This window comes from Sphaerodactylus townsendi, linkage group LG07 (genome assembly GCF_021028975.2).
Source record: "Sphaerodactylus townsendi isolate TG3544 linkage group LG07, MPM_Stown_v2.3, whole genome shotgun sequence".
NCBI classification, from domain to species: domain Eukaryota; kingdom Metazoa; phylum Chordata; class Lepidosauria; order Squamata; family Sphaerodactylidae; genus Sphaerodactylus; species Sphaerodactylus townsendi.
Window position 1 is genome coordinate 26195430 of NC_059431.1, and position 25685 is coordinate 26221114.

The following is a 25685-nucleotide window of genomic DNA, read 5'->3' on the forward strand; positions in this document are numbered from 1 at the left end:
GACTTTTTAAATACTGTTGTTAAACTTGTACTGACAAATGCATTCAACCATTTCAAAACTTCAAACATTTCACACTTGGAAAATTACAGCATTTTTAATTAGCAGCTGTTAACATTTTGGGCTGATTGACTCCCAACTCTAGCTTTTGTTTAGTTTTCTAAGGAAATTACAGAAAGATTGGAGGTGGGGGTGGGAATGTAAATTATGTTGCCTTTCTTTCTCAACCCAAGGATAAATGTACTTACCTACAGTTATATTTTCTGAGTACCAGTGGACTGAAGATCTGACAGGATGTCTATCCATTCACAGACCTGAATACACACGTGTGTCTAATATGAATTATATGAAATAAATCATCTTATGCCAAATTCACCCAAAGAACCTTTAAAAAAATACTTTGGGCTTGGATGCTGCGCTTTCAGTGATATTCCATCTTCATGAACCAGTCTTTAGAGCAGTGGTTCTCCACCTGGGGGTCGGGACCCCTTTGGGGGACGAACAACCGATTCACAGGGGTCACCTAAGACTCTCTGTATCAGTGTTCTCCATCTGTAAAATGAATAAATGTTAGGGTTGTGGGTCACCACAACATGAGGAACTGTATTAAAGGGTTGCAGCATTAGGAAGGTTGAGAACCACTGCTTTAGAGCATGTTAAAAATTACCCGCCCTCATCAGAAAATCAACCTTATCATGATCTATGCGCATTTTTACGCCATCCTTCCTCAAGAGAGCTCAGGGCAGCATACATTGTTGTTCCTCTATAATTTAATCCTTACAACAGCCCTGAGAAGTAGGTTCAGCCAAGAGAATGACCGGCACAAGAACATCCAGCCAGTTCTAGGGCAATGCTGGGTTTGAACTTGGGTCTTCCAGATTCTAGTTTGACAATCTAACCTCTACATCACATTGGTTCATTCTAAATTATTATCTCAGTCTTTCTGTCTTTTTTGGTGGGGGGAGGGAAGAGCTGGAAATGTGCAAATATGCCATTTTCCCCATTTTGTTTCCATCTTATTCTTGATTGCCAACTTCCCTGTGGGGCCTGGAGATCGCCCAGAATTACAACTGATCTGCTGACTACAGAGATCAATTCCTCTAGAGAAGATGGCTGTTTTGAAGCCTCTAAAATCTACAGGAATTTCCCAAATTGGAATTGACAATCCTAATTCATTGTCACCACTTTCATCCAGCCAGTTGTCCAACCTAGCTGTCTCTGTTTTTAAAAATCCATTCAGATACCAATTGATGCCATTGATACAGGATACTTTATTTCCTTTATTAATCAATGTTGCAAAAACAGGCATCAATTTTCCCAGTATGGTTGCTATCCTTGGGGGTGGAGGGGTGGGGGGGAGGCATCCATTTCATGCCATATCAGGAAAAACATAAAATTCAATCATATTTCTGCTCCCCTTCACCAAAACAAAAAGATTGTTCCTTTGGGTCGAGATACAGTTCCAGGCCACACACAAATTCCAGTGCGTATGTTCTTCTACCCGACCGTTCAGAACATTAGTGGATCTAAATTAATGCCCCTTAAAATTCATTTGTTTCATTCTATTGAGTGACACAGTGAATCTGTGAGTGCTTGTTCCAGTTCTTTGGACAGTATCGTGACCGCAGGAAAATATTAGGTTCATTACATGCTGTTTGAATTCAGAGGGAATTCATTAAAGACAGAAAACGTTGTCAATTAAAGCCCAGACAGGATGTGAATGAGATAATCATTGCAAGGGTGGTGACAGTTAATCACTGGTGAAACCCTTTAAACCTTGGTGATAAACTCCTCCAGGGTCTTCAGACTTTCAAATAAAAAAGTAACCTGTTATATTTAAAAGGAAACCGTTACTGTGCTTAATTATTTTCACAATCTGTTTGATTTGCAGTTCTTGTTTCTCTTCCACTGTGTGTTTATTGAGAGTGCTTATAACTTCCTTGATAGTCACAAAACACACAATTGTAATCAATGGACACAGACTGGAGCAATTCTTCAGAGACTTGCACAGTTTAAGTACCATTGATTTCAGTGCGAGAGTTCAGTGCATTGACTTGGAAAGATATAACTCTTCTTAGGATTGCTCTGTTAAGCACATATTGAGGTTTCAACCACCCATATCCATAGGACTTAACACAAGGGGGTCAACTTTGGTTGGATGATGTTCCTAGCATTTATGGTGTGCTTTCTGAAGGTTCCAAGTGCTTTTTTCTGAAGGTCCAAAGGAGCAGCAGTGGCATAGTGGTTAAGAGCAGGTGTAATCTAATCTGGAGGAACCAGGTTTGATTCCCCGCTCTGCAGCCTGAGCTGTGGAGGTTTATCTGGGGAATTCAGATTAGCCTGTACACTCCCACACACGCCAGCTGGGTGACCTTGGGCTAGTCACAGTTCTTCAGCGCTCTCTCAGCCCCACCTACCTCACAGGGTGTTTGTTGTGAGTGGGGAAGGGAAAGCAGTGTGGAAGCCTCTTTGAATCTCCTTGCAGGAGAGAAAGGGGGGATATAAATCCAACTCTTCTTCTTCTTGTTGTACATTTACTACATTGAGACATCACAAATTCAAGTTTGTTTGTAACAACAATGTGCCTGATTTATTCTCAGGCCTGTGTTTTCCTTCCCACTTCCTCCAACCTGTTTTCCTTCCAATCTCTTCACACTAGGAACTTAGGTAAGAGACTTCCTGATTTGGAGGGAAAAAACCCTACTGGTGGTTGTGATGTCTGAATTTGGGTGCTTTAAAATTGCAGTTTGCTTCTAGCCTACTAATTTCTACTGTAAACCACAATTTAACCCTGGTTCAGAATCTCGATTGGTAGGCAAAAAGCCAACCACAATTGTTTAAAACTGAATGGCAACTTGAGGCCTGGGATAAAGCTTCGTTCATTCTCTTCCTAAACAAATGAGTTTGTGACAGATGGATATAGCCATTATCTCACTGATGATCATCTAATGAGAAGATCAGTTATTTGTCCCTGTTGCAACATGTCTGACCACACTTTCCCTTATTGCTTGGGGCAATGGTTCTGTTTTCACCAGCAGGCCAAACTTCAGGCATACCCAAGAACAGCAGGACAGTAGATACAATGGAAATGGGGAAAAAAGGAACACACTGGAAGTAAAAATCTATATTTTCCCAGGTCATTGGATGTTATTATCTTTGAGAATCTTGTTGGTTGCATTTATTCACCAGTTTATCAGTCCATCCCCAGATTATACCTATATTTATCCAATTAGACCTATATTTACCACTGATTAATTTTTGGGAATGGCAATATAATTTTGACATGAACAAAATCAGCCTTTGGATATTTTATTCATTTTCCTTGTTATGCTGCTATACATTTACAAGCAATTTTTCCTGTGCAGTTCCTCTTGGAGTGACAATGGGTTTGCATCATGAGTTATAACCATGTTAGTCCGGATTCCTAACTTCACTAATTTTAACAAAAAGTAACGAAAGCCAAAATTATACTCATGTAAAATGCTGACTTCGCAGGGTCTGTCTTGCGAGGGTCGTCATAGCATACTAAGAAATGCAGAAACAGATCTGTTCACAGCTCATGTTCAAAGATCTGGCATAGTCAGCCCTTCCTCCAGGCAGTTTTGGATGGTTCTCCAGGCCGCTCGGGTCAAACTAATTATTTGAAGCCCTAAAGAATTAGCTGTCTGCAATTACTGTTTGTCAGAAACCCTCAGCTACTATAAACCAAGCTCTTTGGGGGGATATACATTAACTTATTTTGTAGAGACCAAATCCAATTATTTAAGAGTGAGAACTCATTCCCTCTCAGTTTCCCTGCAGTCTTTGGTAATGGTGGAATGAATCAATGACAAGCATTTTCCAATAATCGTTAGTATTTACATTGTGCTTTATAGAGTTGGTCACTACTGTTATTTTGAGGTGGGTCTGATAGAGCTGCTTGTCAAAGTCCCCCTAATGAGCTTTGGGCTGGGGGACTTTTTGATGTATAGTGTAAAGTACAGTCCTAAGCAGAGTTATGCCCCTAAATCTGTTGACATCAATCCATTTAGAAAGGTATGTATCTAGCATTAAACTGGTATTCAATGGACCCTATTTCCAAATAGACTTCTTTACAGACTGCCTGTCTGTACTGACTTTACTGATGACCGTATTTATTTACTTAATTTACAGCCCACCCTTTTTATGAAATCTCAAGGCAGATTACAGAATCAATTAAGGCATTTCTGCACAGGCAATAGGGTAGCACTGTACAAATTGTTCGCAAAGTTACTTGGACGGATTATTACGGACTGTAGTCTAATCTACTAGTTTGCTGTTTGTTAGGTCCTACTGTGTAGTTTTGCATATTTAAGTGGTCACATTAACACACTGTTGCTTTTTAAGGGTTCTAGTTGGTCTTACAACCCAAATCCTTATTTCATTGCCCACTGAATGTCCCATCTCGTTGATTGTATTGACTCATTCTGTGTAATCCGCCTTAATTCCCAGAGAGAAAGCCAGATTTTAAATAATGTAAATAAATAAATAAATAAATAAATAAAGAGCATCACAAATAGCATAAACAAAATAAAGCTGTGGGCTGTACAATTAGAAAGCAATGCAATAAGAACAGTATAAAACATACAAACGACAATTTAATCAGTTCTGCATGTTTATTCCATTTTTGCAACTTCATATGGATCTCTGTTGCTACATGGTAGCTGATAGTCATAGAAAATGTTCCACCTCCACCTGTCCGGCCCCTGCGGGACCTTGGTGAGTTCCGCAGGGCCTGCAAGACACAGCTATTCCACTGAGCTTTCGGGGGGGGGGCTGGCCGCGGCTCTACCGCCCCCCACTGAGGCTGCCTGTTGTCCACCTTGGCTGGGCCTGATTCCATCTTGGGCCCTGCCTTTCCCCCTCCCTCTCTGGCCTTTGGATCGGGCGCCTGTTTTTTAACAACTCTTGTTGCTTTAATTTCTATTCATTTAAAGTAATTGCTGCTATTAGATTTTAATGGGGTTAAGTTATATTTTTGTATTTATTTGCTGTCATTGTGAACAGCCATATTGTGAGCCGCCTCGAGCCCTTCGGGGGTGAGGCGGCCTATAAATCTAACAAACAAACAAACAAACAAACAAATAAATAAATAAACAAATAAAACTACTTATATTCCAGAGATTGTCTATTGCAAAAAAAAAAAGTTATATTGTAGTTAGTCTCCTTAGTGTAATTCCTTCTACTTAATGGTTCTTTATGCTGTAGGCTTCGGAAGCCATTTTTATGGTCTACAGTAGAAGACTTCTTTCCCTGTCACAAGAATTCAATGGGTTGGATCCAACCGGTTTTTCTGGGAGAAGGGGAAACTTTTTGACCATCCAAAGGGGCTATGTTGGAAATTCTGGAACGAGCTTCGGCAAAAGCCAGGGGGATGAGGGTTGAACAAGAGAGAAAAACGGGAGAAATCGGAATGAAATCACTACCTGAATCCAACATAATCTCTGTGCTGAAAGTGGTTAAATATGTGCTTGAATTGTGTTTGCTTAATATTCTGCTGTTAATAAGATTCTTACTCTTTTGGGTGTTCAAGAATATAAAAAAAATAGCTGTAACATTATATTCTTTCCTTTCAGGGAATATGGAGCCATTGATGATGTAGATATTGATCTGCATATTGATGTTAGCTTTCTTGATGTAAGTAATCTCATCATACAGTAATATAATAAAGATGAATACATGGTTCACTTCATCCTTCATCAAGATGCGTAGTCAGCCACCTTCAGCCACATCCCTTCTGTTTTTCCTTGATCTTCAGAAGTCTCTGTTGCATGGCTGGTTCTGATTCATATTTCAGCGGAGACAGCCACAAGATGGATTCCAAGATACTGTGCAGCTATTTGGCACTATTTGTGTAGTTCAGTACATTCCCATTTTTCCTTATGATGGCTTGAAATAATGGAAGATAAAGCAGTATCATTTTGAATCAAAGCCAGTAGTGGAGGAATGGACCGAAACAGTTAAATCCTAAGAACATTGCCTTCTAAACCCATTGACTTCAAATGGATTCAGAAGGGTATAACACTTTTTTAGGGTTATGTTGCTAGCGTAACAATCTTCCGCACTCATTTTGTATGTTTGCAAGACTTGATTTAACCCTTTGAATTCTGAAATAACCAAGGAATTGGATGAACTTCTTCCCACAGATTATCAGCTCAATCCAGAGCTGAGGTGGACGGGGTTGGTGCTGCTTGAGTGCCACTCCATCTCCTCCACAGGGCCTTCCCGCAGTGCGGAAAGTCCAAAAAAGTAAAAAAAACCACCCCCAATTCTCCTATAGGGAAGAATAGAGATATGCCGCAAAAATCATGGTGAATCTCCACCAGCAGGCCTGCCAGCGTATACGGAGGCTGAAAAGGGTCTGATGGCCAAATAAGGTCGGTTGCACCCCCTGGAACACCAGCAAAGCTGGAGACAATGTGCAAGGCCAGGCGCTGTGGCCAGGCATCGCTGGGTCCTGTAGGGCCAGGTACCGACATATTTGCCCCTCCGTCAGCATAAGTGCCCTGGAGAAAGCATTTACCCTGGCATAAACCCACGGTGCGTCCAGAGGGGGATTTACCCCAGCAAACTGCGCTGCCCATTGCAAAATCCTCTCAGTTGGACTGTTTCATAGTATGGGTCAGGTCCAAAGGTGTCTTTGTCTTGCAGAAAGGGTCTTCTGTTCATGGTAGGGTTTTTTTTTTTTGTACCTGAGACATAGAACATTGCATGAGTCAAGTGAAATTAGGTATGAAGATATTCTGCTTATGCAAAAGCTTGCCATTTCCAGCACACGGGGAATGCTTATAGGACATACCTATTGTAGCACTATTTATGGAACAGCACTAATGGCAATTTTCCTTCCTCCCACCATTTTGTGGATCTAGCCCCATTTGTGGGGAATTATGGGCTTCCCTAAATAATAACAATGAAATAATAATAGAGTCCCTAATGCTCCAGCTCTAAACTGCCTTTGCCCAAGGTATTTGCTGATTTCAGTTGTGAAATCGCATGACTCCATTCCTTAAAACGCAGATTTGATACATTTTTTCATGTTATTAAATCTAAAATCAGGGCCATTAACTTATTTTATTTTTGTATGCATTTATTTTCACACTTTCGGCCACTTTCCAAGGCAAAGCTTTCAAAGTAGCTTACAAGTAAAACTGTAAACATTGAAAATGAAAACATTACAATATAATTAAAATTGCATAAAAATGCAAGATAACAACCTCCTGTACAACCAAGCTCAACAATTAGTAATGGTCAGCAATCGCCACCTAAAATAAATAAGTCTTCCCAGATTCTTCTTTTTTTTTCAAAGTAGAGTGCTTATGGACCTGGAAAGGAGTTCTACACAAAACTCTTTACAGATGTTTCTGGAAAGCAATTAATCATACCACCATATCTTTAGTGGTGGATCAAATGCTGGCAGCTCTTCCTCTGACTCAGTAAATGTTTTCCAGGACTGTATGGTCACAGATACTGGTCCATCACTTTTTATCACCTTCTACATTTGGATCATTCAAAGATTTAACAGTGCTGATCTTACCAATCTATCCCTCTTGTTTTACACAATTAGTCTTCAGTTTCTGATGTTTCTGGTAAGCTGTACCCAGTTATCATCATGATGGAATGGAACCCTCAGTCTGTTTGCAGAAAGTGTGAGAGTTGTGAATCTTCTTGTATTTCCCACCCTCCAGCAGTCTTTTCTGATTTTAGAAAAGTTTATTCCAAGGATTATGGGCCCTACATGGCTGATAGACTTGAACTGGAAAGCTGCATTGGAGAGCAGGAAAAGGATAAAATTACCCATTCTGTCTTCTAGTCAGCATATCTAACACAATGGTTAGAAAATTATATCTATGAATTGTGTAACCATACACAAACATATGTTCTTCTCTTTGCATATTTTTCCAACAGTTCTCATGGTTAACCAGAAAAGTTTGATGAGTATTTTTGCAACGTATGGGAATTTTAAAAATGTTGATTTAATTTAGGGAAATTTAATGTCGTTTTCCTTTTGAAAGTTGTAGGTATGCTGTGTGTTCTAATGAAGCTACCCATGGGGCTGACTATGAACTGAATTATGATTGAATTTGAACAATGCTGATTACCACAACCAGTCAGCATTGGTCTTAAAATTCAAAGAACCACCTTAGGTGTTTCATTGTGAATTCAATTGGCCACATCCCTTACTTTCAAATGTAGATCATGGTGTCATAGGGCGACCGGATATTCAAGAACCACAAGGTCTGAGGCATTTTGTGCACCCAGAACTAGTTGTATAGTTTGTTGGATCCTGCCTACAGTATGAATGGCACCTCAAAATCTTACTCTGGGGTTGTCCCAAAACAGAATACTTTATTTGCAGCCAGATGTGCAGAGTTTCCAGGTGAACAACCGCAGGACACTTTTTGGATTAAATTGGGTCGCAGCCCTTTATTAATGCTGAAGCTGGGTGAGCAAGAGGAGCGCATCGTAGCAGCCGGTCGGCACCCGTGGCTGCCCCCGGCAACAACCCCAATCCCTATTGGGGAGGACAGAAAGGTAGCAGGCCACCAGGTGCTCACCCTATTTTGGCCCCCCAACTGCTGGGGTGTTGGGCTTGATTGAAGAGGCCTCCGCGGCATGAGCCATGAGTCCACCCCACGCCAAGCCTCTTCTGGAGGCCCCCAGCTGCAGGGAGGTGCGCCATGTAAGCTCAGCCTCCCCACAAGGATGTGCTCCTCTGCCCAAACCGCCATAGCTGTGACTTGTAGTAGCAACAAAACCCCGTCCCAAAACACGGAGGGTGGGTGGGTCAGTTTGCTGAGGCACCAAAAGAGGCCGAAGCAACCGCTTGCTGCCTAATATATAGGAAGCTTGCACCACCCCTTTTTGCCCACATGCATGTCGCACAACATTGCCAGGTGGTAAGGCTTGGCGGTTCAGCGGCCCCTGGCTGCTCATACTCCCTGTTCTGGAGCTCACTAATGCCCTGTCCCCTGTCGCAATTACCAGCCTTGTTGATTCAAGTGCCATGATTTATTGTCTCTGTGACTGGGAGTAAAGTCTAGAAGTGGGGTTACTTTGAAGAAGGTTGCGTGAAATCAGTTGCCTGTCAAGATGTCAGCCTTTTGCATAAATGGCTGCATTAATAAATAATTTCCCCACCAAGACTAAAAGCCAAGAAAAGGGGAGGAAGAGAACTGAGTTGTTGTCACTGTAGTATGGCTTTGTTTGAGAAAGCTTATGAGCCTAATACAGCATAAGAGTAGAGATTTCTTGAACACTGCGGCAAGGGAACAGTCTCTTCATTTGAATGTTCAGTTTCTCATGCAGTCCATTTTATGCTTTATCACTGACCTCGCTCAAGTTCTAATAGTAGCTAGATGCCCATAGAACTCATGCCTCAAACAATGTGTAGATCAGGGGTGTCAAACATGCAGCCAGGAGCTGAATCTAGACCCTTGATAGGGTTATGAGGCCTGGGAGCCAGCTGAGGGAAAGCCCCCCCCCCCCCCGGGGAGAGGGTTGCATCAACTGGGTCACAGGCCTGATAAGCCCTCTCAAGGCAGCCACCTCACCCCACCCCACTGTCCAAGAACCTCTCCTGTGCCATTCTGGGGCCAGCTGAGGCAGCCACCCCCACGCAGAGCCCAGCCTGACCAAGTCACATTTACATCACATCTGGCTCTTGTAACAAATGAGTTTGACACCTCTAGTCTAGACAGCAACTTAAGTGAGCATCTCCATGGTCTAGCAGCCCTACTAGTGAACGTGTTAGGATCTGATAATGATGGCGATGACTTACGGTTTGTACTGTTTTCTTGAATCAGGAAGAGATTGCAGTGGCATGGGATGTAATCCGCACAGAGCCTATAATTGTGAGATTGCACTGTTCGCTCACACAGTATTTAAATGGCCCAGGTAGGTCACGTTTTCATTTTTCCTGTATGATGCCTCTGCTGGGAGTTCTGGGTGCCATGTCTGTGAGGAACTTCTTCTGCCAAACAAATAATGGGGCTTGATTCCAGTGCCTAATTACATTATTGGAAAGAAAGTATTGGATTCCAAAAGGCCCTTTAATTTAGTAGAGGGAGATGTAACAAAAATCAATGGTTGGATGTTAATGCTGCAGAAATTCAATTATCAAATCTGTGTGGGTAATTAACAGTTGGAATGAATTGTTAATGGACTTCCTATCTTGCCTGGCATTTGAATTCTTTGTCCCTTTGGTTTTCCAACTTCTTCCCCTCACAGAGCTCTTGCTAAATTGGTTTGCCTTTCTCTATATCCCTTGGCCATCACAACAGTTGGCCTTTTGCTAGTTTTTACCTCCTCACTTCAGCAAAATGTTGCAGAGCTTCAACATGTACCAACTTGTCTGGATTTTTCAACAATATCTTCTATTCTGCAGTGCCCACTGTTGACGTGTTTCAGATCTCTACTAAGGAAAGATTCGGACTGGGGCATCAGCTAAAGAAGTGAGTTCATGAAGTAAAAAAAACACACAGATGTAAATAATTGCTCCCCAATTCATTTTGCCTATTCATTTTGCCCCTGGTTTGTTTCTCTGCTTTTTATGATTGGTTTGTAGATAGATGTGTACTGTGTGTATAAGTTGTATGTTTTTTGTATTCAGCTTCTATGATCTATATGTATACTTTTCTTTTGTTCTGCTTTCTGATTAATGCATGGATTGTTTGGGTCAGATCTTATGTTATATACTATAAGTAAGCACTAGGGTTTAACCAGACACTATACTAGAAGTTTCCTGTTGTGATTTCAGTAGGCTTAAACTGGAGTATCTGTGCATAGGATTGTACTATAAATCAGTTTTGACTGCTCTAGTTTGTGGCAAGATAACATATTTCACTTCACTTTCTGAAACTATAGGTTCATCTTCAAAAGTTTCTTCTTTAGAAGGGATCTGTCATCTTTTCATCTATTGCACATAGTTCCTCAGTGTATTGTTCCCATCTTTTCTTCATTTTGACCTGTTCAGTTAAACTTATCTCCATGTTGATCTTTCAGCATGCCTAACTGCACTTTCTAATTCCCTTTGATCCCTTGGATCTTGTGGAACAAATCTCTTGTCCTTCCTTTTTTAATGTTCTCTTTTATTTCTTTACTCTGGTTATTCTAATAGTTCCTTTGTCTCCATCTGCAAGTTGCTGGAATGCTGTATTTAGAGCCCCATCCAAAGGCAGGGGCGATAGCTCTTTGGAGCCAGACCACGCTTGTGCCAGCGCATATGCCCGCTCCACTGGCAGATTTGCCAAATGTGGTGGCAGGGTGGACAACTGTGACACCTGATCTGGAAGGGAAGCTGGTGTTCAATCCTGTTTTAGCATCAAAGAGATAGAAAAAGTGCAGAGAAGGGCAACGATGATGATTGAGGGACGGGAGCACCTTCCTTATGAGGAGAGGCTGCAGCGTTTGGGGCTCTTTAGTTTGGAGAGGAGACGTCTGAGGGAGGATATGATTGAAGTCTATAAAATTATGCATGGGATAGAAAATGTTGACAGAGAGAAATTTTCTCTCTTTCTCACAATACTAGAACCAGGAGGCATTCATTGAAAATACTGGGGGGAAGAATTAGGACTAATAAAAGGAAACACTTCTTCACGCAAGGTGTGATTGGTGTTTGGAATATGCTGCCACAGGAGGTGGTGATGGCCACTAACCTGGATAGCTTTAAAAAGGGCTTGGACAGATTTATGGAGGAGAAGTCAATCTATGACTACCAATCTTGATCCTCCTTGATCTCAGATTGCAAATGCCTTAGCAGACCAGGTGCTCAGGAGCAGAAGCAGCAGAAGGCCATTGCTTTCACATCCTGCATGTGAGCTCCCAAAGGCACCTGGTGGGCCACTGTGAGTAGCAGAGTGCTGGACTAGATGGACTCTGGTCTGATCCAGCAGGCTAGTTCTTATGTTCTTATGTTCTGATTGGATGCCAGCACAGGGGAGGCTGGCTGAGGCATTCCTGGAGGAGGTCAGCTCCCACCCAGCTTACAAGTGCTGCAGCCAGTACCCTAAACAGCCTCATAGAGGATTTTCAGCCAGCTGGGGAGGAATGTTGTTGTTCCTGCTTCCCTGTGCCAGCTGAAAACCCTCTGGCTACAACGGGGCAGAGCAGTAGTGGTGTCACATTCCACCGCTTCTGGCTCTGGATGATCTGCCCGACTTCTGATTCTAATTCTGTCATCTTTTACTTCTTTTCTATCTAACAATTTTAGAAGTTTCTTCAGTCATCCATCATTTCTACTCTGAGGTGAACTACCTGCTATTTCAGGCCCTCTGCTCAGCCTGAGAAGATTGTGCCTTTTCTTCCTTATATGGAATATCCCAATTCATTAGCTCCTCTACTGGATGTAACTCTTGAGTCCACATTCTTGATAATTTTCACTGTTTCTTGATAATACATCTCATTTCAACCTATTGTTGTTCTTGTTCTTTGAATTTAATAATGCAAACCTGGTCTTTCTATGGTCTTTAAGCCTTTCAGGAATGTTGTTCACATGTTATTTTGGTACTAGAAATGCTTTGGTGTTTTTATCCAACTTTATTCTAATTTTCTATATTAACAGTTCCTATTCTGTGTGACAATCAGTTCATGGTCTTGCTTTATCGGAGAGAATAAAGCTTCTGCATCTTCTGCTTCTGATGGGCAGAAGAGGCAGTAGACCAAGTGGCCGGCTGTCCCCGCTGCTCCAATAGGGGCTTCCCAGAGGCATGGGAAGGCTTCCAAAGCAAAAAAGTCCTCCCCGCTGCTGAGAAGCCCCAATTGGGCTTAATAGAGAGACACCTTTTTAGGTGCCGTAAGTCTGAAGTCCCAGCATAAGGCGGTGAATGGCTGGGAGGAGCTGTCTATTTTTGGCTACTCCCCTGGTCCTCCCCCACTATGCCTGCAGTAGCAGGGGCTCTAGGATGCTGGTGCCACATCTGGCACCGCATCCCAGCATCAGAGGGCCATGGCAGCTGCATGTCAGTGGAATCGCCTCTTTGCCAGGGCAGGTGCCCCAGGGAAGGCAAATCCCCCAGTGCAGCCATGGGCTGCTCCCATGAGTGTATTTCCCCTGCCCTCACTTTGGATGGGGCTCTATGTAATCTATCTGATTTCTATATTGGCTCTCCGGTGATGTCTCTGTACACAATCATGTATTTATTTGCCTGAAATGTGTATGCAATGAACAGACTGTCTTCACAGAAGTCTTTGAGCTCCTTCATTTCATGCACCTAGTCGAAAATCTTCCAACAATATTTGATTCTGCTTTGTTTTCTCCTTTGGAGAATATGCAATACTGACCTTGTTGAGCCACAGGTCTGGCAGTATAAGACAGTGTCCTGTGTTCATGTGGAGGAGGCATTGTGTGTTTGTACATACGTACATGAAAGAAGTGAGCGTCAATAAAAGGTGTCTCTGTGTTTTCATTTGCAGGATCATGCAAACATTTGTGACGCGGCAATGGAAAAATGGCAAAGAAAAATCAACCAGTACGCACAACAAAAAAATCTCTGAAAAAAAAGTGAAATCTCCTCTGCACATCTTTTCTACACTGCGCAGGTAAGAGAGTATATAAAGGAACAAGATGATGATAGTTCCTAGACATGTAAGTGCTATGCTAGGGGATGTGCAGTTGTACCCAGTCCATGTCCTGAGCTAATGGATCCTGAGGTCAGCTTTCTGAACAGGAGGAGACTGAAGTGCTTCTCCCACTGTTGTATGAGCAATGTCAGAAGGTCAGTACTTCTCCCACTGTTGTATGAGCAATGTCAGAAGGTCAGTACTTCTAGTAGGCCTGGCCAATCGAGAGTACCTGACTATTGCAGGAGCTAATGTTGTATATAGTACCTGACTATTGCAGAAGCTAATGTTTCACATTCCTGTTCCTTTCTGCACCTGGGGAATGCTCTGCAACTTAAGCATCTCATTACTTGTTAACTTATATGTCCTAGATCCTATGTTTCCCAGTTCAGACCTAAGGGTCTGAACATCTACCTTGGGCCTTAGATACTAACAACCATACATGGGGGAAAGCAGTGGATAGAGAGTAATTTATGGTAAATGAAAAGAGAACAGGAAATGCTTAGGCATACTCGCCAGTGCTACTTCCCAGTCTGCAGTTAAGTTGATTTTTTAAAAAAAAAAACACCAACTTTGGAGCACCACTGTGTTCATTTCCATGTACTATAAAAGCAATACCTGAAGTTACGTGTGTGTAAATACAGATGTTTTCATTCTGTTCTTTTTTTAAGGCAGTTTAGTTGCTCTAGCATTTGGTACTGAAAGTTGTCACTGAGCTTTTAAAATGTAATACTTCAATGTTTTTCTGGCTTACATGACAGATCAGACAAGTCTTAACTTAGTTAGGCTATAGCTGTTTCAAGGGTTTAGCTAAGGGTCTGGTTTCCGGGCTGTATGACGCCACTCGTGTCTCTAGCAGCATTCTCTCCTGGCATCTTAGCCAGCATCTGTGGCTGGCATCTCAACTAGAGGATCTGAAGATGCACAGCATCACAGATGCAGGATCTGAAACGCCAGGAGAGAGAATGTTGCTAGAACACGGCCATACAGCCCGGAAACCAGACAGCACCCCAGTGATTCCGGCTGTGAAAGCCTTCGATAAAGCTTATTTATTTGTTTGTTTGCACTCTGCCTTTCTTTTCAGTGGGATCCCAAAGCAGCTTACATTGGTCTCTTCTCCTCCATTTTATCCTCACAAGAATGCTGTGAGGTAGATCATTCTGACAGTGCGATACTGTCCCAAGGCCATCCAGCAAGTTTCCATGGCAGATATCACTCTGACACTCTAACCACTATACCACACTTGGTGTGTCATAAGAGAATTATGCTATTGATCTGTCAGGGTTTTCATGCACAGTAAATTCCTTGGGTACCCACCACACCATATCGTGTGTTCCACATCTTGCAGAACTTTCACTTTTTTCCCGCTAACAGAGAAAGCATTACTCCAATGAAGCAAATTTTTTTTACCTCAGCAAGACTCTTCAGGTAGTGGAAAGGAGTTGTACGAGTCAACACTGTGTAACTAAATAATATACTACTGAACGATATTCACAGTTTGTTTGGAGTTTGATTTGAAATTAAAAGCACAAGGCAGTCAGTGGAACAGAGACTGGCATCAAATGTAGAATAGCACACCCTCACCATTCATGGAGGATCCATTCCATGATCATCACGAATGACAAAATCAGTGAATACTGGGAGACAGGGTTCTGCTACCTCCCAATAATAAAGCAATCACATTACTTGTGAAATTTAACAACACAATGATTGCAAAGATGGCGCAGGGTGAGACTGCATCTGGTGACTGGAAGTGAAAAAATAGAAGAGTGAATCACAAATTTGCAATGAAAATAACTTGTACGGTAGAAACTTGTGCAGAATTTTGAGAGATTTGTACTGTCCAGTATTGAACTAATCTCAAGGTACAACCCCCCAGAGAATCTTTAAAAGTTGTATTGAATTATTTTCAAAGGGTGAACTGGAAGATAGGGAAGTACATGCATTTAGAGCAGCCCAAATGACAATAGTACCCAAATGGGAAAAGTCCATATGAGATAAGAGGTGGTCGTCCAAGTTTACATTTAGATCAAAGCATGAAAATTAAAACAAGTTTGTTCAGGAGTGTTTAAGTTGTTTATATGATGTGTAAATAAATTAAAAATAAAGGACAAGTCAGTCATAGAACAAAAGGAGAAGGTTGATTTCTGAGTCATGGGGAGCCTGAAGTAATCACTTTGTAATCACTGGACTTTGTAATCACTGGACAGGGGGATGGGGACTTTGTGCAGAAGCTGTGTTCTGCTGGCGAGCCTCACAGGATGGTGTTGACAACTTACATTCTAATGAACTGTTCTTCCTTTTCATTTTTCAGGTCGCCGAGTTATCCTCCACCAGGCTATGGGAAAAATAAATCAAAACTGAAACCTGAACAAGATGGCATTTCAAAAACTCACAAGTTGTTGAAAAGGACTTGTTCTAGCACAGTTAAAGCTGAGGACATGTGTGTCACAAAGTCTCACAGGACCTTTGGTCGCTCATTGAGTAGCGACCCCCGAGCTGAACACACAATGACCATCAAATCGCACAAACTGTTGAACCATTCTTGCTCAGCGGCCATCAAGCAGGACGAGTGCATCACCTTAAAGCCCCACAAATTGCTGAGTAGACCAGGTCCTGGGGATACTCGGTGTGAGCACAACAGTACTTTGAAGCCCCACAAACTTTTAAGCAGATCTTATTCTAGTAACCTTAGGATGGATGAATTGGATGGACTGAAGAACCACAAATTACTCAGCAAGTCTTACTCCAGTGCCCCCAAGTCATCTAAAACGGAGCTTTTCAAAGAACCCACCATAGCAGAGGGCAGGAGACTCTCTCTTACCTCAGGGCTTATTGGTATCTTAACACCATCTTCATCTTCACCATCCCAATCCACTGTGCGTAACCACTTTTATCCTGTGAGCTTTATTTTTTATTTCTCAAAAAAAAATTCTGAAATAGTGCAGCAAATAATACATTCACCGAAATGCTGACAGACTGTGGTAAAATCGTAAAAATCTGTGTTTATTCAAACACAGGTCATACACATTGAACCCCCAAAGTAAACCTACTCCTGTAGTAGAATTGAGCTGTTGATGAAAAAGTGAAAGCATGTCTGATTTTTCTTAATGGTGTTAACCTTAATGATCACATTGAATTGCCATCATGAAACCCATTCTTGAAAATATATTGCATGACATTCTGAGGCAAAGTCTGAAGGTTGTGAGTTTAGGAATGTATTTTTGTGATTTAGCAGTTGAAGATAGTCATCCACTGCAGTTCTTTATGCCAGTCTATGAATGATTAGAGATTTCTATAGGAAATACATGAATACTGTATATGGAGTCAGTGCCTAGAAGATGGTAGTGTTTACTTCATCTCAACAGAATACAGGTATTTAATCAAAATTTAATTGAAAATATAGCCAGGCTTTCTGTGCACCAGTTGTTGCATAGTCTCTCACACAGTATATTGTGGGTATATGTAAGGAGCTATGTGGGACTATTATCTAAAGAATGGTACAAAGAATAATGGTAAATCTTTGGTAAGAGAAATGGCACGGTCCTTTTTTTCAAATTAGGGGCAAAAAAATAATCATAGAAGAAACACTTCCATTGCTGTATAGTGAAACAAGAACTGATAATTTGAAATATTTGTGCACTGAGTCCTTTGCTGGCCAATAAGGACTGTTTGGTTGAAACTGAACAAGGATGTCCATCCAATTCTTCCTTATCTAGTCCAAAACTTCATTTACTTCATCATGATAGATCTCATGTACTGAAATGTCAAGGATATGTCAGAGAAACTACTTTTAGATAAGGCTCTGAATTATTGTTTGAAGACTGGGTTTGTTACAATGTCCATTAAATCCCATGGAAAGCGTATGTTTCAAGATGCTCATAAGGGTTTCAGTACTTTTCTAAGTATGATTCTATGGGCTAGAACAAAATCCCTTTCCAGTTTTCTCCATCACAATCTTTAGTATGAATTAAGAGATTTGTTTTATCTGTACGCAACATCTGAATGGTGGTTTGTGCATAGCTGATCCAAGATGTTTAATCAGGTTGTGACTCTAAGGCTCATTCCACACATGCAGAATAATGCACTTTCAAACTGCTTTCAGTGCTCTTTGAAGCTGTGCGGAATGGCAAAATCCACTTGCAAACAGTTGTGAAAGTGGTTTGAAAATGCATTATTTTGCGTATGCGGAAGGGGCTTAAAATATATAGCATGTCCTCTCATGATAATGTCTCATTGACAAAAGTGGAATCAGAGTAAGATTTGAGCTGTATTTTTGTGAGTTTTGAGTTTGAGAAAATGGCATGGTAATTGAAAGTGTATCTGAGCACTAATAAAAGCATAGACAAAGCTATGAAAAAATCCCCAAATATTGGTAAAACTTTAGTCTAAAACCCAGAGAGGGAAAAAAAATCAAGAACCCATTCCTCAAAAGAGAGCCTGTGGATGTAAAAGAACTGATCTATCCCTAACCTTCTTGGTGAAACCTGAGGAAATTTTCCAACTCTACTGAGCTAAGGCTTCCAGTCTCCTTATATACCATTTGTAAGTTCTTTTCAAACAACTAGCTGTAGAAACTCTTCATCTCATGAATACTGAGCTCATCTTTGCTATGCATATAAAAACAGGTTATGCTTTTGGGGGTCGGGCATCAAATTGCTGCCAACATATGGCAGCCTTGTGGGGCTTTCAGACATTCAGAGGTGGTTTGTTCATTGCCTGCCTCTGCAGAGAAACCTTGTCATTCTTTGGTGGTCTTCCATGCAAACCCTGCTTAGCTTCCAAGATCTGATGAGACTAACTGGGGCTATCTAGTTCATGCTATTTTTACTGGTATTTTTTTAAAAAAATCAGTATAATTTTGGGGTAGTGGTGTTGCAGGAGTTAAGAAGATTGGTATGTCAAGTGCTATCTTATACTTAGGTAAGGCATTAGCTCAGTTTCTGCAAAATTATCTTCTTTGATTGGCAGCTGCTCTCCTGGGCAAGGGAAAGTTCTTTCACAACCTGTTTCCCTGACAGCTGTTTACTGGAGATCCAGGGACTTAATCTGGTGCCTTCTGCATGCATGGCATATGCTATTTGTACAGTAACATTTCTGATTCTGGAACCAATCTGTAAACTGGTACAAGATGATGCAGCATTAGACACCATTTAGTTATTTTCTGGTTTTTGCTATACATATACGTAGACAAATGTCTTTTTATCAGTGAAAGTTCAAAGACCGAATTGCACTGAGTTTCCTTTTTTTGAAATACAGAGTTTCTGCTATAATGAAAGACCTGCACAACTTTCTACACAACTTTCTATACATAAGAACTAGTGAAAATAGATGGTTTGAATGCTCTCAATTCCAACTGAATTGTTTTCCAGCTGCAAACAACTTGACAATTTTGGGGTTTTACAGAAAAATCTAAACACATTTCCACTGAAGAATGTTCCAACAATGCTTCTGATTACACCAGTGATCCTGATGTTATTTCTATTCTGTTTTTTTTCTCCTGAACAGCCAAATTATGGTGCAAAATCCATTCCAGTAAGGGACCATGGCTTTCTTGTGCAGGTAGGATAACCTGTTAATCTGTTTCAGAAATCTGGTGAAGGTGGAGTTCTTTGTGAATTGTTTTCAGCAGATTGTATTATCCTGTTTTTTCTTGTTCTCAGACAATTGAGTTTGCTGAGCAGCGGATCCCTGTACTGAATGAATACTGTGTGGTTTGTGATGAACCGCATGTGTTTCAGAATGGGCCAATGTTGCGGGTAAGTTGGTGCTCTTTGCGTTAAGCTCTTTTGGTTTGATTCCTATAAGTCAGCATGTGTAATAGAACTCCAAATAAAATAATTAGTACAGAAACAGCAAAGGGTCTTGTAACACATGGGAGACTAATGCATTGCTTGTGGCATTAGCTTTCATGAGCACCATTTTGTCAGATATGCAAATAGGCATCTGGTTTATGAAAATTCTCCCTCTAGCACAGTTGATATCAGTTTTGTCTTTTACTGTATATGGGAAAAAATGGAATCATAATTATTCTTAAAACAGGAGTTTTCCTTAAGAGTGACAACAAACTAGACGAGATGCTGATCAGACCTTTCTGAAACTTTCAAAATTAAAATGATAGCTGCACAGGCTTCAGTTTGGGTCAGGGAACGACTAACGTTATGAAGAAAAAGTTAGACATTCTCTTTCTTTGTGTATCATTGTCCTTCTTCCAGGCCTAACAGCAGCAACTTAATACCCCAATCCAGAAATTTGGTTTGGTGGGACTGGTGTGCCAGAGGCGTGCTCTACCATCTCCAGTGAGCTTCCCCGGCAGCATAGGGAGGAGAGAAACTTAAAAACCCTCCCCGTTGTCAGGACTCCCCCAATGTAGCCCAGTGCACATATGCCATCCAAAAGGGTGGTATAAGTGCAGGGTCATGGCCTCGGGGCAACTGACACCCCAACTGGGTGGAAGCCGATCAAGATCAGCTCCACCCCAGGAACACCCCTGCCATACTGATGCAGCTGGGGGCAGTGCAAGAGCGCCAGCACAAGACTGGCCATTGCAGGCCACCACAGCGACCAGGCACCAGCAGATTTGCCCCTCTGCCAGTTGGGGCAGTGCAAGAGAGCTAAAGGTCAGACTGGCCATTGCAGGCCACCACAGCGACCAGGCACCAGCAGATTTGCCCCTCTGCCAGTGTAAGTGCCCCAGGGAGAACATTTCCACTGGTGTAGGCTCATGCTGCCTCCAAAGGGGGATTCAACCCCCTTCTGGATTGGGCTGCCAGGATGTCAGTTTTATAAGTGCAATTGTCATTTTTACTCTGTTTTAAAAAATATTCATATAATTTACCATAACTCAATAATCTACGCATATGTAATCTCAACAAAATTATCCAGTCTTAGATATTGGACAAAAGTAAGGCTAGCTAACCTTCTTCAGTTGGTTACTTTTTGGGAGACATGAACTTCCTTGCCAGTTTCTCATAATGACTAAGCTGTGCTGGTTACGCTAAAATGCACTACTTGGTATTGCCTGATTCTGTACGTTTTAATTATGTGAACTGCATGTACTGACTGATTAGAATTCCCTCCCCATAATTACTGTGGCCCTTATCTGAACAGGAGGCCTAACTAATTGTCAGGGCCAAATTAGATGAGATGATGTCCATGAATTTGCCTCAAGGATTTGCCTCGTGAGTTCTCACTGGTAACTTCTTTCAATTCCTATTGGGGAACTTCTTTCAGCAGCTCCACAGGACCTGCTTCTGGTTGAGAACACCGAAGTTCATGGTGGGTGGGTGGGTGGGTGGGGGGGAGAGGGTGGGAATGAATGGCTCCTGCCTTCCCCCTTCATTGTTTTCCAAACCAACATGGCACCAGGTGCCATTATTTGCCAACATACCTCCCCTGACAGGTGGAAAAACAAGAACGTCTCACCCATGAAGCAGTGTTCCCGAGCAGAATCAGTCCCTTGCAGCATTGATAAAGGGAGTTTCCCAATGAGAAGTCACTCTGCAACATGTTCCAGGATGAACTTAGGGAGATCGTTTCATCTAGCTTGGCCCTGTGTTCCACTTTATAACACAGAATGATTCATGTATATCTCTCAAAAGGTCATACCTGGTTTGTCCCTGACCCCTTCATCAGGTCAAAACACCGGTCCATATAGTGCTATGTTGTCTACTCTGACTTGCCCAGGGTATCAGCCAAAGAAAGGTATTTCCTAACATGTGCTGTCGAAGATCTTTTAACTAGAGATTTCAGGAATTATAGCTGTGATGTTACTGATACATGACATCCCCACCCCAAAGCATTTTCTCAGTAATTCAAAAAACTAAATAAAACACTGTCATGTGGACTAGTATTGTCATCCCAATACTTTTTTCTGCCGTCCTTCATTAATCATACATGAAGGTGAGACAGATAGGGGCAGGGAGGATCATTCCTTCCAGATTTCAGAGGACAAAAAATAAGGCTAAGCTGGTGGGACTGTCTATAGGGCTCCCTTTCATTGTTCAGTTAGTAGTGCATTTGGTTTTCTTCAGATGCCTGTGGTCTTGCTTTTTTAATTTTTTCCCCACAGACAAGGTCTTGGATCCAGGCTTTTAGCAGTTGTAATAAAATACTCTTGTCGGATGAAATATGTTTGTTTGAGACCCTCTGGAGTTGTTGCCTGCCCTTGGTGTAGATACATGTAAAAAAACAAACAAAAATATAGGATTTTAATTTATCCCTGTCCTAGGGACAGTGAAAACTAGACTGTCTAAGGTAGCAGGCAAAGAAAGGTATTTCCTAACCTGTGCTGTCTAAAACCTTTTAACTAGAAATTTCAGGGATTGTAGCCGTGACCTTACTAACACACAATACCCCCTCCCCAAAGCAAAAAGTAATTAATATTTGGGGGACAGAGAGAGGAAATAAGCAAGAGGCCATACACATGTTGCCAAGCAAAAAGTAAGGAGTATATAGTTTGTGCAAGGCAGATTGTTAAGAGTCCTGTGTTTAAATAGAGTGTGTGTCCTGTGAAATGGGTCAGCAATAGCAACCAAGTAAACAGACTCTTGGTCACCAGGACCAGGTATATCTCTGTGCATCACTAGGCAGTGGCTCAGCTGTTAGGTCCACCTGGGCTACCTTTTGCATTCCAAAAAATAATGTCCCTGAGGTCGAAGATTTTGTGGCAGGAAGAGAGAGCCAGAACAGCTGACACACGTACCATAACTACAGCATGCTTTGAGTTTGATATGCAGGATGAATTTCTCGCCACCTTCATTCCAGCATCTGTCTCTGTTCAAGCAAGACTTGTGGGATATTTTCATTTCGATTTTGCCCGTTAGGCATGGCTCTTTGAGTGGGACCTCAGGGAAGCAGGATTTCTCATTCAGTTTCTTCCCACATAGCCAAAACTTGCTAGCTGCCTTCTTCCTTCAGATCAATGGCTTCAAAAGAATCTCAGAATAACAATGAAGAAGATTAAAAATTGAAGAAGAGACAATCCGCAGCTTGACCTGAGCAAACTGCCAGTGGGGGAGTTGATTTTCCGCATCTCTCCCAACCCCTTCCTTCTGCAAATAAATGTATAGAAGATTTAAGCTTAATTTTAAAAAGGCAAGGGTGTGTAATTTGCCCTTTAAAAGACAGTTCAATTGAAATTGCAGCATAAATTAAGTTAAAGATTTCTCTGGACAAGCTTTTGAAAATACCTTTCTGCTGAGCAGTTATTCCCACAGATGTTTCCCCCCCCCAAGTATCCTAATTATGAGTCTCCCAGACCCAAGTCTAGCGTTCTAACCATTCACTGTGTTGACTTCTTATCCATCTAGCCCAGGGGTGTCCAACTCTGGCGCTTCAGATGTTCATGAACTACAATTCCCATCAGCCCCTCCTGGCATGGTAGGGGCTGATTGGAATTGTAGTCCATGAACATCTGAACCACCAGAGTTGGACACCCCTGATCTAGCCTCATTTTCCATTGTCTTTTTTTGCTGTCAAGTCACAGGTGACTTGTAAAGACCCCTGGTGTGGTTTTCAGAGGAAGAGATAGTTTGCCATTGCCTGCCTCTATGTCACAACTTTGGTATTCCTTGGAGGTCTCCCAACCAAATACTAGCCAGGGCTGACCCTGTTATCTTCTGATATTTGACCAATCAGGCTAGCCTGGACTATCCAGGTCAGGGCCACTTTTCACTGCAGGCCTCAAAATTTCCTGCCTGTTAGACATGTGTGGTGTTGTGATTCAACCAAAACATGCTGGGGAGGGATGGGTTGCTTAATTTTTATTCTGCTGGAATTCCTGCTTGATACCCAATTGTGTATCAGTTTCTGTGTTGGCAGAATGTATGTAGCCCTAATGTTATCCCTAATGGCAAAAGCATCCAAAATAACTCCTTGCTCTATCTTGATTCTATCATGAAGAGTATCTGTTGCTTTCTGTGTGTGTGTAAGGTGCCATCAAGTCACAACCATTTTATGGCAACTCCAGTAAGGGGCTTTCAAGACAAAGGAGACTTTGAGGTGGTTTGCCATTGCCTTCCTCTGCAGAGTCTACCTTGGTGTTCTCCCTACTTTGGTGTACTGCCCCTACTGTGCTTCCAAAATCTGACGAGATCAGGTTACACTGCATTATTCCACATCCCTATTTATTACTTTTACTACCTCTGTAGCTACTAGCTCTAAAGTGCATTGATTTCAAAAGATGTGATGAATCCCTCCAAGCTTGGATGAGCTATTTGCCAAAAAAAAAATTGAACTCAATTTATTTTGAGCCTGATTCTGAACTTAGCATTTCTCATAATGGCTGGCATTCCTTCCTCTCCCTACTCTTCTTTCCCCTTTGATATAGATGTGCCAATTTCTTCTAAGAATGTTGCCCTAGCCAACCTTTTCACAGACAAACAATGCCTACCCAAACACACCTTGCATGACACCTTTTATTAACCTCAGTGGACAAACACAGTGACCCTGATAAACATATAGGACTTTTATGTTTGCCCCAGTGAGGCAAGTAGGTCTCCCATAAGGTAATTTCAACTAGTCAAAAATGGTGTTAAGGGTTCTTAACTCCTTTCCCCCATGCCATGGTCCTGATCCAAATCCATGAGTCTTCTTTAAAAAAAAGAAAACAGCTACTGGTTGCACCATATGTAGACCTCCCCTATCTCCTAAGGACATTATTCAAGTCCTCTGCCATGAGAAGTGGCTGTCTCAGACAGGACCCTAAATAAATCACAGTGTGAAAATTCTGACCTTTTCACAATGATGTTTCCTGGTTACTGATTGCAACAGATAAACTGCTTTGCCATTGGCAGCTCCTGTTCCTGGCAAAAGTTCTTCAGTGTTGTCACAGGGAGCCCAGCCAAGTCAAAAGTCGGCTGTCTGGATTGTCCCTAAATCAAAACGAATGTGGGCTGGCTTCACAGCAAAACATCTCCACTCTCCTCCCATTTGTTAACTTAGCTGTTTAGCTTGTATTTTGAATGCTAGTTTGGGAGGGGGAGTTGGAAGGAAGGGGAGGCAGGACAAATTTGTCAGACCTCTGCAGGTGCCCGGGTTGATCAAACTGTTTGAACTACTCTTCTCCAGCTGTGGTCAGGTAGCTGCTTTCTTTTCCAATGGAATATTTGCCGACTTGTTTGTCAGCAGGTTGCTTCAACTATTCCTTCCTAGTGGTATAACACAGCCCAATCAGTATTTAGCAACACAGAAACATAGAGATGGAAAAGGCCTCAAGGGTCATGTAGTACGACCCCAGTACAACACAGGAAGTTTACAACTACCTCCCACCCCACACACATCATCCAGTCACCCCTGCTGTATAACCAGAAGGAGGTGAAAAACCTCTAAGATCCCTGGCCAGTGTGACCTGGAGGGAAGTTCCTTTCTGGACTCAAAGTGATGATCAGCAAAGCCCTCAACATGTAAGGAAGGTCCACAAGAGCTGAACATTGACTCATCCCTTCCTCCTTGGTCTGTCACTAAGCCAATAGAGTTTTATTCCACCTCTTCATTATGCCAGTATTCTGTTTGGCAGGACATTGTTTGAATTGACAGTCAGAAATCATATCAACCAGTCAGAAATAAATGTTGTTGTTTTTTTTTAAATCCTCCCATTTGGTGTTTTTTATGGCTGCCGATCTGTTTGGATTGGCAACATTTCAGGGAATGGACAGTTTTGCAAAAAAAACAAACAACAACACTGCAAACCTGTTTGGCAGGCATTAGAGTTGCTCAACATCAGAATGAATAGATCCAGTGACTGACTTGTGTCTGATTGACCTTACTTTCTTAAAAATATATTTTATAGATATGAAGAGAACAGAAAAATGAAAGGAGAATCAAAACAACAATTACAATGGTAGCAAAATAAGAAAAAGAAACAAAGATTTACACATATAATATTACACATTGTAATCTAATAAACAATACATATTAATAATTGTGAAAAACAATAAAGAATAGTATAATAGTGAACATGGAATGATTATCATATTAATCTAATGAAACTCATAAAGTACCCTATATCATATTTGATATACCTGCTAATAATATTAAATAATACTATATGATGGATTATAGCAAAATAAAATAGTTAAGAAGATAGTTGAGAAAGACTGATAATATTATTA

General features: G+C 41.6%; 1 protein-coding gene across 1 annotated transcript in view; it reads left to right on the forward strand.

Annotated features, from left to right (window-relative positions):
- The window catches only part of PARP8 (poly(ADP-ribose) polymerase family member 8), a 54296-nt gene that overhangs the window by 172 nt on the left and 28439 nt on the right, over positions 1–25685 (forward strand). Inside the window, exons 2-8 of the mRNA XM_048503530.1 lie at positions 5592–5652; positions 9819–9909; positions 10400–10466; positions 13426–13551; positions 15887–16451; positions 19081–19134; positions 19236–19331. Of these exons, the coding sequence (XP_048359487.1) occupies positions 13430–13551; positions 15887–16451; positions 19081–19134; positions 19236–19331 (837 nt within the window). The 5' untranslated portion in view covers positions 5592–5652; positions 9819–9909; positions 10400–10466; positions 13426–13429. The remainder of the gene's footprint in view (positions 1–5591; positions 5653–9818; positions 9910–10399; positions 10467–13425; positions 13552–15886; positions 16452–19080; positions 19135–19235; positions 19332–25685) is intronic.